Source organism: Paramisgurnus dabryanus, chromosome 14, assembly GCF_030506205.2.
Source record: "Paramisgurnus dabryanus chromosome 14, PD_genome_1.1, whole genome shotgun sequence".
Lineage (NCBI taxonomy): Eukaryota > Metazoa > Chordata > Actinopteri > Cypriniformes > Cobitidae > Paramisgurnus > Paramisgurnus dabryanus.
Genome location: NC_133350.1, coordinates 10,706,209 through 10,720,080, shown reverse-complemented (window position 1 = coordinate 10,720,080; position 13,872 = coordinate 10,706,209). Strand labels below are relative to the sequence as shown.

General features: G+C 36.0%; 1 protein-coding gene across 2 annotated transcripts in view; it reads left to right on the top strand.

The window, feature by feature from the left end:
- The first annotated feature begins 4,310 nt into the window (after positions 1–4,310).
- Positions 4,311–13,872, top strand: part of cacna2d3 (calcium channel, voltage dependent, alpha2/delta subunit 3) — an 86,714-nt gene continuing 77,152 nt past the window's right edge. For both annotated transcript variants that reach the window (XM_073811830.1, XM_073811829.1), the window contains exons 1-4: positions 4,311–4,980; positions 5,679–5,760; positions 10,712–10,828; positions 12,385–12,444. In XM_073811830.1, coding sequence (XP_073667931.1) covers positions 4,853–4,980; positions 5,679–5,760; positions 10,712–10,828; positions 12,385–12,444 — 387 coding nt within the window. In that variant the 5' untranslated portion in view covers positions 4,311–4,852. The remainder of the gene's footprint in view (positions 4,981–5,678; positions 5,761–10,711; positions 10,829–12,384; positions 12,445–13,872) is intronic.

Sequence of the window (13,872 nt, the reverse complement as noted above, 5' to 3'; positions counted from 1 at the left end):
TTTGACCTGCTAAGAGTTTTAACTTCCATTAAGACAAGACAGAGATTAGTGTGTGTATGGTGCCTTGCATTAAAATAGACATGTGAACTTTGGCACAGATTAACCAGCTTTGTTTTGGGAGCTGTTAAAACTATTGCTTTTGCACTTGAATTACCCATAACTTCTTAATCTTGTTGTAGACTTTAAAAGACACAGCATGTCAACGCTGTGCACCATTTAACAAAGATGTCTATTTATGGATTGACTGTACAGTAGGCCTACTGTATATCTTTACCTCCATTAGGCCTATATACAGTTGCCCTTAAACAATTTAAGTATAAAGTCACACTGTAGAAAAAATTCTGTAGAAATTACAGTATTACTGGGTATTACTGGCAACTAGCTGCCAGTAACTTACTGTAGATTTTACATTTATGTTATTTACTGGCAACAATTTGTTCAAAGTAAAATGAAACATTTGAAACATTCAGTCTTTATCTTCTACAGTAAGTTACTGGCAACCAGCTTCATAAATACAGCTAATTTTTTACAGTGCACGTTTAAAATTGATCCAATTAGATAACTATAGTGAGTTGAATAATAAATTATATAATTATATAAGAAAGGTCTAGCATTATTTGTTTGCTGATGACACTATGACGTTTGCAATATTGATCATACACGTACACATATAAAAATAAGTTATGTTCAACCCAGCGTTTGGGTCAAAAAGGGATGAGCCCAGCCGTTGGGTTAAATCAAAATATTTGATCCAACAGTGCGTTAAAACAACCCAGCACTGTAATAAATTTGCTGTAGTTATGCAGCTGTTTCCCGGTAACTTACTGTAAATTTAAAAGTATGTTATTTACTGGCAAAAATTTGTTCAAAGTGAAATGAACATTAAAAATTAACAAGTCTTTGTCTTTACAGAATAAAACTATAAAATAACAGCCTCATGCAAAGCATTCTGGAAACTAGAATCCTCATCATCCTGTTTCTGTTTATTTCCTTCAGATTTTGGTTCCTGAAATGCTTTGCATGAAGCTGTTGTTTTATTTTTATTGTGTAAAGATAAAGACTTGTTAATGTTTAATTTTCATTTAACTTTGAACACACCGTTGCCAGTAAATAACATAAATATAAATTTACAGTAAGTTACTGGCAAACAGCTGCCAATTTCTACGGAAATTTTTAACAGTGAACGATTTGGGTTGAAACTATCCAGCATACAGTAGGTTAAATTACAACTCGACGGCTGGGCTCGACCCTTTTTAACCCAACGCTGGGTTGAAAATAACCCAGCATTTTTTAGAGTGCAATATGTGTACATATTGTGCTATAATGACTTTATTTCATTGAATATCAGTCTTCAGGTAAATGCAAGATCACTAGCTCTTCTGTCCATATATTGTTGGGACAAATAGTACAGGTAAATTGTCAAAAATCCCTTATAATTTCTAAACCTAAGGCAAGGTGAGATTGCTGTTCTGTATGGTATTAAACATCTTGACTTATTAAACTTAAAACTTTATAATGTCATTTAGAGGGGTGTGTATTTTTAGCAGCTCGGCAGCAGTACTGTTTATTATCTTCAGCCTCTGCTGGTTCCAGCTGAGTCTATATGATATATGATGCATTTTCCAGCTAATCATGAGTGCACAGAGGCGGCATTAAGACAGATCCATCAGACTCTTTACCACACACACAGATGCACCTCATCATTTATGTGCTTATAGAGGAATTAAAGAGACAGAGAACGAGAACGAGAGAAGTGATTAACTCTGGATGCTATTGTTAAGCATTGGGCTCAGGAGGTCAACACTATACAAGTGACTGACCATAAATCCTACTGAACATGCTTTCATTTCTTTCTGCTCTTTCATGACACCCACTGAAGAACAGCTGAGAGAGTTGTGTCCTGTTTGTTTGACATGAATTTTTGTCTTGCATATCAATAAAAGAAGCAATATGCACAATCATTGTTATATTAAAAAGTCTCTGTTCAAAAAAGTGCAAATAAAGTACAGTCTCCTACTGTATATGAAGTATTAATACTTAGTAGCAATTAAATAAATGATCAAATAGACATGATGTTATGTATTTAATAAAGCCTATTTTGTTTCATCAGACACATGGGCAGTGTCGCGGTTACGCGTCTGGACCGAACTTAACTTCCGGTCTCTGTTTGTTTAATGGTCTGACTAGTAGCTATGAACTCTGAAACAAATACCTCGTTGAAAATAACAAATGTTTAGGTTTCCTAAAGAATAAAGAGGAGACGGCGATCATGGATAAAAACTATGTGGTGGGAGGTTCGGCAGCCGATCTGTACTTAAAGGGATACTTCACCCAAAAATGAAAATAATGTCATTAATGACTCACCCTCATGTCGTTCTAAACTCGTAATACCTCCATTCATCTTCGGAGCACAGTTTAAGATGTTTTATATTTAGTCCGAGAGCTTATTGACCCTTCATTGAAAATCTACGTACGGTATACTGTCCATGTCCGGAAAGGTAATAAAAACATCATCAAAGTAGTCCATGTGACATCAGTGGGCCAGTTAGAATGTGTTGAAGCATCGAAAATACATTTTGGTCCAAAAATAACAAAAATTACAAATTTATTCAGCATTGTCTTCTCTTCCGCGTCTGTTGTGAAGCGCATGCCCGAGACTAAAGCCACGTGACTGACGTGTTATCTGGTGTGCCCCAGCTATTTTTTTGTTCGTTTTTTGTGCGCCCAGCCTTCGTTTACAGTCTGAGGGAGACGCACGCTGTAAGTTTGAAAAAAAACTTTGCAAACATGTCTGAGGATAACACGTCATCCGTGTCACTGCAGTCACGTTACTTTAGTCTCGCGCATGCGCTTCACAACAGACGCCGAAGAGAACACAATGCTGAATAAAGTCATCATTTTTGTTATTTTTGGACCAAAATGTTTTTTAATGCTTCAACACATTCTTACTGACCCACTGATGTCACATGGACTACATTGATGATGTTTTCATTACCTTTCATGGACAGTATACCATTTGTAGATTTTCAATGAAGGGTAAAAAGCTCTTGGACTAAATATAAAACATCTTAAACTGTGTTATGGAGATGAACGGAGGTCTTACGAGTTTTGAATGACAAGAGGGTGAGTCATTAATGACATTTTTTTCATTTTTGGGTGAACTATCCCTTTAAGATTGTATACATTATATAGTACACATTTTACACAGTAACGTTTGCTCAGTGTAGATTTTGATCAACCTGATCTCACGAATTTCCGTGGTATGGTGATGGAATATTTTGCTAATTTTTCCGTGGCATTGTCACGGATCTCCGAATTTTTCCGTGGCCGTAATACATTCTTTCTTTTCCGTGTCATTGTCACGGATTGGTTACTCAAGTGTTTTTCCTATTTTCTTACCATTGTTGCTTTGGTTTAGGGTTAGATTTACATAAAATGACCTCTTTACCCAAAACCAACTCAGGCGACAATGGTTTAAAATTTAGAAAATATAAAAGAATAAGTACAAAAAAATATTACAAACCAATACTTAAAGTGAAATACAATAAAGTAATGCAAACACACCAATTTAACCCTAAACCGAAGCAACAATGGTTTGAACATAGGAAAAAGCTGTTAAGTAACTAATCTGTGACAATGACACGGAAAAAAGAAAATCTGTGGTACGGCCACGGAAAAATTCGGAGATCCGTGATAATGCCACGGAAAAATAAGCAAAATATTCTGTGACTATACAACAACTTTGTTTTTTGATACGCTTTAGCTAAGATTTGAACTAAGGTAATCTACTTGTTATTTATTTAGCTTGTTATCAGAAATAAACTACTCTAAAAGGACTCTATTGTTATTGATTCTTTGGAGTTTATCGGAAGTTACGTTTCTTCTCACAAAAGCCATTTTTAATGTTGTTACTGCTGAAACCGTTTATAAATATATACGATAACAATTTTATTTATATCATTTTTTTTACATTTTTGATAATTTACATGTTAAATTATACAGTATTTAAATAGGTATATAGCCTGTGTAATATAAAGAATAAAACAACAATTAATGATGCAATATTAATGCAAGATGTTTTCACAATTCATAAAAATATTTTTTCATAATAGGCCCTAATTCACTTATTGGTTTTGTTGTTTTGTTATACGTTTTACTGTAAAGTGTGACGAAAACCAAAATGTAAAACATACATAATTGTCAGTTAGAAACGTATCTCAGATATTAAAGTTAACATCAAATTAAAGTTAACATCAAAAATGCTCGACACAAACGGAGTAATGCGCGCTTCCGAGAGGAAAGTTTCGCATTCAGCGTATCTCGTGCGCGCGCTCTCTTCAGGCACGAGGGAAACCGCACTCGATCCCAAGATTACACACGAGCTTCACTGTCTTCTTGACTTCACTCATGTTGACTTATCATCACCCTGAACTTCTGTCTTCAGTACATACACTAGCCTAAAATGACCTGAAAGTGTCGTTTATCATAATATCAGCTCTATAAAGAGCGCACGAAGACGAGATAAGTTAATCAATTTAGCAATAAAATCCCCCAATAGCACTGAGAGAAGGGTTCGTGCACCAAATAAGCATTCAAAAAACGCGTTGTTCTGCGCTGTTTACCCTCAATGCACGGATGAAAGAAAGCAAAGATCGATGTTGAGGAGCACGAGGTCGTGGGGTGTGTGACAGCTGGGCGGAGAGACTGAAACTCCGGAGGCAGCACGCGCACTGGGGTGAGTAGAGGAGGGCAGATGTTCGGGTGAGTCGGTGCTCAGTGCTCTGTTTTTACCGAAGGAAGAGAGAGCGAGAGTCGGCGGTTCCGTTGCAGCGTGAAAATTTTGGACGAAAGGATGCAGCGTAACCGGAGCTTCCCCGAGATGCACGCGCGCTGCGCGAGCTGCCTCCTACTGTGGCTGATGAGCGCGTGCTGGACGGCGGCGGAGATGCGGGGGTCCCAGTCAGAGATCCCCTTATCAGTGTGAGTAGAAAATCATGCAAAATACATGCAAATGATGCATTGATAATTGCATTTGATTCACCTGACTGTATAAAGAGAAGTCTCCTTTATTATGGCTAAAGATAAAGAATGTAAAAGCTTACTGTACAATGCGTGCACATTTTATTATACACAAACTATAGAGAAGCCATAATTATTGCATTTAATCCTATATGTTTATAGATAAAGAGTCATAAACACACAAATGGGTTAAAGCAAATTTGTTTTAGTTGAATCTGGGGGATCTTTTGTGCAAATATTAGTTTTTTTAATTGTATGCAAGTTTTATTATGTATATACATTTATGGAAAATATAGAAAAGCCTTATGCATGTAAACTTAAGTTGCCAATATGTGTGTAATGCGATAGAGAATTTTAAACTATATCCTTTATGAGGGATTTATTGGCATTTTAAGGGTCAAGATTTTACTACAGTGGAAAAAAAATATATAAAGGCTTTATAAAACATTTATTACAGTAACTTAGCTTAAAGGACCATCACATAGATATTGCACATTTAACTTAATGATCCAAGGTTTTCTCTGTGTTTATATTGCTCGAGGATTTATTAAATTACAGTTAGTCAACTTTTATTTTAGTGTTAACATATCATTATAACACGCTTTAAATCTTGCCATATGTTGTAATTTGTGTGATTAAAATGGTTTTTCCTCAAACAGGGTTAAACTCTGGGCTTCAGCGTTTGGTGGTGAAATAAAATCAATAGCATCAAAATACTCTGGATCTCAGCTCTTGCAGAAGGTATTTCCCCGCACCTCTCTCTCTCTCTTTCCCTCTCTCTCTTTCCCTCTCTCTCTTTCTCTGTCTCTCTCTCTCACACACATACACACACACATCTCTGCCTGGCTCATGCAACTACAGATGGTTTTCAGGTGGATACTGAGAGACCGCTGTGAGCGTGCATGAGGGGTGTGTTTTTTGGTAAGGCTCATTACACATAGCTTCTCTGTATTTTTCACCTTTCCACGTCTTAACACCTGGATAGAAATAGATGGAAGAGACAAACAGAAGAATTGAACCTGTGTCTTATGGTGCAGTAACACACTTTGGCCACACGGTGGCAGTTGATATTAAGAACTGAGTGCTTCAACTGTAATGTTCATTATGGATTTGTATTCATGATGTTTCTGTGATCAGAGGCATTTGGAGACATCAAATCTTTTAAATAAGCGATTAAATAAATTGTTATATTATTTGAACATATGGACATTGGAAACAGAGATAAAACCGCCCAATCCCCTCCCACCGTTGTAATTTATTTATTAGATACGAATCTCTATTCATACAGAGTTATGTGTTCATTATGTGTGTAGAAATTGATATTTTTGCTCATATTTGTCTTTTAAACACATAAACAAATCACAGTGGATCACAGAGACAAAGAGAGAAAGAGGGAGAGAAAATCAGACAGGCACACAAATAGTAATATTGTAATATTAAAGTTCATATCTATTCATTGCTGGTGTGACTCGACAGCTGATGTTTGCAGATAAAGGTCTCTAACGCTGGTTAAACAGTATAGCGTGTTGTAGTACAGTATTACGTCTGTTTGAATGCAGTGGCATTATACACAGAACACACTTCATTTCCTCTCAGTTTCTACTGAAGGCATACCAGTGATAAATGTTTTGAGATAACCCTCTCTCTGTCTCTCTCTCTCTCTCTCTCTCTCTGAAGTATTAATACGTCTCTCAGTGTTGGTGTGAGATAAGACCACAGCTCTTACCATCAGCGCATTGTAATTACCTTCTCACAGAATGCGTATACGTGACTTTTTAACTGAGCTAGCTTTGGTCTGTTTATTAAACGGAGGAAATGAACAAAACTGTAGAGTATTTACTTTCCATATGTGAGATTTGTTGTATAGTATAAAGATAAAAGTGCCTTTTTCACTCATAGAGTTTGTTTGCATTTCTGTATGTGAAAAGAAATGAGACAGCACTAGATAAAAGTTATAAAATTATTAATTTGCCTTCACATATACACATTTTTTAAACTAAAATATAGATTTGGGGTTTGTATTTCGCTACTACACTGTAGTATAAATTCTGTAGTGTACTTACTGTATGGCCATTACGATTTTGTATATGTGAAGTATTTTGTATATGTGACTAATGCAATGACATTCGTAGTATCATGCCTGTTATGAACCTATAAAAGTCATTGCCGTGTTATATTCTATTATATTCAACCATTGTTGTAAACATTTTTATAATAAAATTATAATATTTGAAATATTTTAGTTTAAAATATAGTATGGAAAAGAGTATGGAAAGATCTGGATAAAACTTCTTTCCTATATACATTCCTTGTGTTAGGGAAAAATGACTTGAGAATGAATTTTTAAATGTAGTCACACACTGAAAAAAAATGATTCATTCAATTTTTGCAATTTTTTTAGGGTAAGTCGTCGCCATCAATTTATTTTAGCTATACTTAAACAAAAGTTTTTTTGTTTGTTTTGAGTAAATTGAATGAATAATTTTTTTTCAGTGCACTATTCCTGTAAAGGTGCTACCCTGTCTCACGAAATTTCGTGATATAGTCACGCAAATTTTTGATTATTTTTTCATGATATTGTCACGAATTTCCGCGTTTTTTTCGTGACCGTATCATAAATTTTTGTTTACGTGTCATTGTCACGTATTGGTTACTCAACTGCTTTTTCCTTTTTTCAAACCATTGTCACTTCGGTTTAGGGTTGGATTTGGTGTTTGCATTACGAAGTCAGTTTAAGTATTGGTTTAAACAATTTTTTCATTTTTTATTTTTATATTTTCTGATTTTTAAACCTTTGTCGCCTGGCATTATGGTTAGAGTTGGGTTTTGGTAAGGATGTCATTTTATGTAAATCTAACCCTAAACCGAAGCGACGATGGTAAGAAAATAGGACAAAACAATTGAGTATCCAATACGTGACAATGACACGTAAACAGAAATTTGTGATACGGTTACGAAAATATCATGAAAAAAGAATCAAAAATTTACATGACTAAAGCACCAAATTAAGATCTGCATATCTGTTTCCAGATCAGTTCTAAATTTCCTAAATATCATTAATGATACAACTTATTAAACACTCTTTAAAATAAAGGTGCTTTATGATGTCATAGAAGAACCATTTTTTGCTGAATGTTTCCATAGAACCAAGAACCTTCAACATCTGAAGAACTTTCACAAGGGTTCTTTAGATTATAAAAATATATATAAAAGAAATGGTTCTTTTAAGAACCAAAAATGGTTCTTCTATGACATCGCTATACCTTTTAAGCACCTTTATTTTTAAGAGTGTCCATATAACACTCAAACATTATACAGTACACGTTCACATCATAATATTTCCAAGCCAGTTGTGTTCTCTCTTCATTGCCATTCCTGCGTATGTTTGCACTTTTTCCCATCATCCTGCTCAGTGGGCGTGACCGATGGGTGGGGCACAGTGCCAGTACAGTGTCTTTCAGAAGAGCTGGCAGCAGAAAGGGAGGGATGAGGCAGCAGGCCGGTTCATTAAGGATGATCATTAAGGACGATCATTAAGCTTGTTATGCAAAATTACCTGATTTTTACACAAAGAGTGAAAAAACAGGCATGCAAATGTCACCCTTTGTTGCTTTCATTCGCGCTCCTTCCCTGAAACGGACGCAGCGTGCCAGCGACATAACAGATTGTACGACATTACCATTAAGCATCTTTACAGTGAATAATTTCGCTGCATCTCGAGAACGTTACGGCCTCGTCAGGGTTTACATGAATTGTCCTAAGGCCGTGTAGAAACAGGCAGGAGTCTGGCATACACTCCCCGGGACTTTTTCTGTTACTGTGTTTTGTACGATTGAAACGATCACTATTGATGAATTCAGCATTAACGGCTATGATTATGGCTTTTTGGTGCTGGGGAGGTTGCCGGGTAAGGGGTGGGGAGACAGGACAGGCGTGAAATGAACTGTTCCGCCTCAATGGCTCTCCATAGTCTCTCTCTTAAAGGGGTAATTTGCTGTGTGGCGCTGAGATCTGTGTGTGTGTGTGTTGCAGGGTCTTAAAAGCATGTTTTGGGGTCCAACATGTGTGAGACTGTGTTTTCATTACATTTTATGTCTTGTCGTCTTGAAAAGCTGTGCGAGATGTGCATGTATATCTGTTTGGCTAAACCTAACCCGTTTTTAGCTTTTTAAAGTGATTGTGTGTGAACTCGGTGTCTGTGATTGTCTTAGGAAAAAGTTAAAGACGACACGTCTATTTGTTTTATACACTTGAAACTTTTGTTATTAGAGAGTTCTTTTGTGCATTGCAAGCCTGCAGGGTTTGATAACCTGAGTTTGTCTGTATAGTCTAATAACACAATGGCCATTGAGTGTTATTGCTTTAGGTGTATAGCTTATACTGCAGACTCAGCGTTGTCTAAAGTGTAGTTCATTATCCTGACGCGCCCAGGCTTGACAACTTATTATCTCCCTCCTCAATTCTGACTCCATTTCAATTACCCTCCAACAATGCATAGCCCTTTCAACGGGCCACTCCCCGCTTCCCCAAACCGGCCCACCCACAATGTTTTTCCTCGTCCAATAGCAGACGTTGCAGCATCGTATCCACCAATTACAGGGACGAGACTGAACTCATTATCAAGAGGGGATTTGTCTTGTCAGCCAATCAGAGGAGGATGTCAGAGAGGAAAGCTTATCTGGAGACTTGTGGCACTAACTCGACAGCTGTATTAACAATTAGACAATGCAAACCGCAGGCCATCGAGATTCATGGAGGCCCTTTTCTTCTGCACCCCCGTCTCTACACATTGTGCTTCTCTATTGCCTCACACCACTGCTCCTTTCAGATCCGCATACGTGGCCATCACCTCAAACTGATCTTAAACAAATGATCTTGTCATACTGGGTATTGATCTTTTAAACCCATGTCTGTTTGCAGTGTCCATTAGAAAATAAAGATCATTATGGGTTAACTACCTTTATCTATGCCTTTTAGAAATCATTAGCATTTGGTTAAAGATCTATGTATTGATTAGATGGATTGAGGATCATTTTGAAATTTGATACAGATGACACTGTGTGACTTTTTTGTTTTTTATTTGGATTTGATAAAGACCACATGTATATACTATAGTATTTATTATAGTAAATTGTAAAGTGTCTTCTTTACTGATATGTTTACTGTATTATTTACTAGTTTACTATATAAATAATATAATATAGTTTGGCACAATATTTTTCATGTATTGCCTTTAGGATTTTCTGCCTAAGCTTACAAACACACACAAACATAGGATCGTCTGCCTAATATAATAAACACACAGCATAAATAATATATAAAAATATATAGATTAATTTAGAATACAGAGAGCGTTTATTTATCTGAATAAGTTTACCAATCCGTATTTAACTTCGTGCGCAATTTAAAAACCACTGCATTTACACTATAAAGTTTATTTATCTATTTTTTTTTTAGATATGTGTAATATTTCCAAATGTGCTTCTTTGCATTTAACAACAGAATACTTTTATTTTATTTTTTTATTTATTGCTGTTAATCCAGGAAACACATTTATATGCTAGTTGGTGTGCATTTTGTTTATAAAGCTATTGTAGGCTATTTCTCTTATTTCAGCCTCAATTTTACTGTTTTAACGCTTTTGGTTGTGTATAAAGCTTGTTGTATAACCACACTTTTTGTTTCTCTTTAGAAATACAAGGAGTATGAGAAATCGGTGCGAATAGAGGACATCGATGGCGCAAAACTGGTGAAAAATATGGCTCAGAATATGGAAGAAATGTTTCGGAAGAAAGCCGAGGCCACACGAGTGAGTCCACTCTTATTTTAGGCATAAATAAAATAGAACCATATTAAACACAAAACTTTTCTTTATTTAATCCTAATCTGTATTGCCACATGCATGTGTGCATTATTTACAATTTAAATAGTTTAATTTAGCGTCTCCATACAGTAAGTTGCCTTGGGTCCAAGCGCAACGACAGACCGTCGTATAAAACGCATCTTGAATAAAGCTTCTTCCTTCTATATAGAATACCATACAGTATAGATTTTCCCGTTACTACCTTAAATTTTTTTTTTGAGAGAGAGAGAGAGAGAGACAGAGAGAGAGAGAGAGAGAGAGAGAGAGAGAGAGAGAGAGAGAGAGAGAGAGAGAGAGCCTTTCATTGTCCGTGTGTGGAGTGTGTCGGAGAGATAGTGTTATCTAACTCCTGCAGATACATACTGCCATTCTCATTTAACTTTATGATGCAATGGAGTCGGCTTGAATTACACCTCATGCATTTGTAGTTTACCACACACAGATTTTATAAAATAGATGCACGAATATTTATGCGAAATAAACGTGCACATTTACCGGATTTGAAGGCATGGTGTATTTATTTTACAAGAGTAAGTGTATTGTTGCAAAATTTCTATTTATTTAAATTTAAAATATTCTTTAAATGCAATGCGTAATTTGATAGGGTACATTTGGTTTTTAGTTTGTCTAAATTGCGAATTATATACAAAGACTTTGGGGAATTTTACACTTTTATTTTTCTATTAAAAGAATCTGTTAATAAGGTGCTACATTTTAATTTTTTTATAAAAACGATGTGTGTGATAATATGTAATCTATATTAAAGTGATAAATAATAATATAGCGCCTACGTGTGAATTTATTCCAATAGCTTGTATTAGCCTGTTTAAAAGGTCTTTTAACAATTTCAGTAAAAGGTTTTTTTTTCTGAAATAGGCTCCCATCGTTTTCATTTTTTCACCAAGCAGCTAGCTTTTATATTTCTAGAGGGTGTTTGTGAAGTTGGCACAAAGCCTTGTTGTTGTTTATGTTGCTATAATTTCCTCAAAACGCGACAGATATTAATTATTTTTCCTAAAGCGCTTTGTGGATTGGAAGCAATTATACCGCCGTGTAGCCAAGAATGCAAGCCAGCACTTTTCAATGACGACAAGAAATACACTGTCCTTTTGCGTGTCACTATCACACGCACACACGTGCGCGCAACATTATGTGCCGCCACGTGTATATAATTAAATAACCTGTAGTAGGTGTATTAATAACTTTAATACAGTATAACATAATTTTTTTTACAAATACAGTAGTGTGTGTGCGCAATAATGTTGATCTTTTAGTCCATGCTCATTTATATTAAATGTAAGCAGAGGCAAAATTTTGTAAGCATTTTAAAATGTAATTTTGTATGTATTATATATATTAATGAAATGGATGAAAACATAGTTAGGGATAATATACAAATGTCTAAAATCTGAGGCTATACGCCTATCAGAAACATACAGTATCTGCATGTAGCTGTCAATCATCTCTGCTGAGTTTCTCACTGTCATGTCAATCATGTTTAGAGGCTTGTAGAAGCCGCAGAGGAGGCTCATCTACAGCACGAGGAGAACCCAGACTTACAGGTAAGAGATGTATTTATATTCTGTATCTATTTACAATACAGTTTAAAGAAAGATTTCAGGACCATGGACAGATCCCTTTCAAAATCTCCTTAAGAGCCCCAACCTAATGCAATAACAATAACATAAAAAGAATCAAATGTTATTTTAATAATAGAGTAAATGTAAAGTAAATTAAGTAAAAGACCCTGCTCTGTGCAAAAATACATGACCTCCACCATATATATATATACAGTATATATATATATTTTTATGTGTTGGAAAGCCCCCCCCCCCCCCTTCCGGCTTTAACACTCCGACTAAGATAAATGGCCCCACGTTGGCCGTCGGCGCTGTTCAGGGACAAATGGAAAATTCACTGAAGCAAAATACGTTAAAAATAATGGTATCCCCCTTCAAAAATGATTCTCATATGCATTGGATAACATTTAAAACCATTCATAAACCATCCATGTAACTAATTATAGTGAAAGAGTCAGTTTGCAGCAAGTTATTCTTCATGTAGTTTTTATACAACAACAAATCACTAGCCATATTGAATGTTAAACAGTGACTAAACAGTACATTAAACCCAATAATGTTTATTTCATTTTTGTTGTAAAAATTGATCACTTCTCCATTTTTATTTTTTAATAATCTAAACATAAAAATATATAGACCTGCACATACTTTTGCACTTCTGTTTTATTTTTAATTGTGGTTAAGTTTAATGTAGTAGTAAAATAATTTGTGTCAACGTTTCTACTGACATCTTTACAGCAAGGATGTGAAGACATACAAAATACAATTTTGTGTATAAAAAATTAAAAGTAACAAAAAGAAATAGGATGTGACATTGACTGGGTATATGAAGAACCTTCAGCACCTTTTAGTAAATGCTCCAGCAGACGTTGCTATAAAGGTTTGGATAAAATGGTCTGAATGAGCGGTTCTGACTCACAACACATTAAGACCAGGGGTCCGCCACGCGTTCAGCGCCTGCTCCTGTTGTTTGTTGATAACCCTCAAACGCTTGTCGCAGTGCTGTCAGAAATGCTGAGTGTGGAGCGTTTTTCTTCGTCCTCGCATCGCTCCTTTCCACTACACCCCCCTCCCGCTTCCCCAAGGGTGTATCACCGGATCGCCCAGCCGTGGTATGAGCTGTCATTGCTGGGCTTTGTAGTGATGCCCCCCTCCCCATCCACCCAATACGAGCGTTTTCCCCAGCAGTCCAATGTACACACACACACAGTTTAACGGTAAACACTAGGTGTTACTGTACATTCAGCTTACAGATAGATCGCCCATTTTTACAAAATGACCCCTGGATCAGTACAGTGAGCGGTCGCTTAATCACGCAACGACCAAAAGTTATCCTTTATAGATCAAACACAGAGGTTGGTGCCAACACACAGTGTATGAGTTATAAAACATGTGCGTGTTATGTATCCG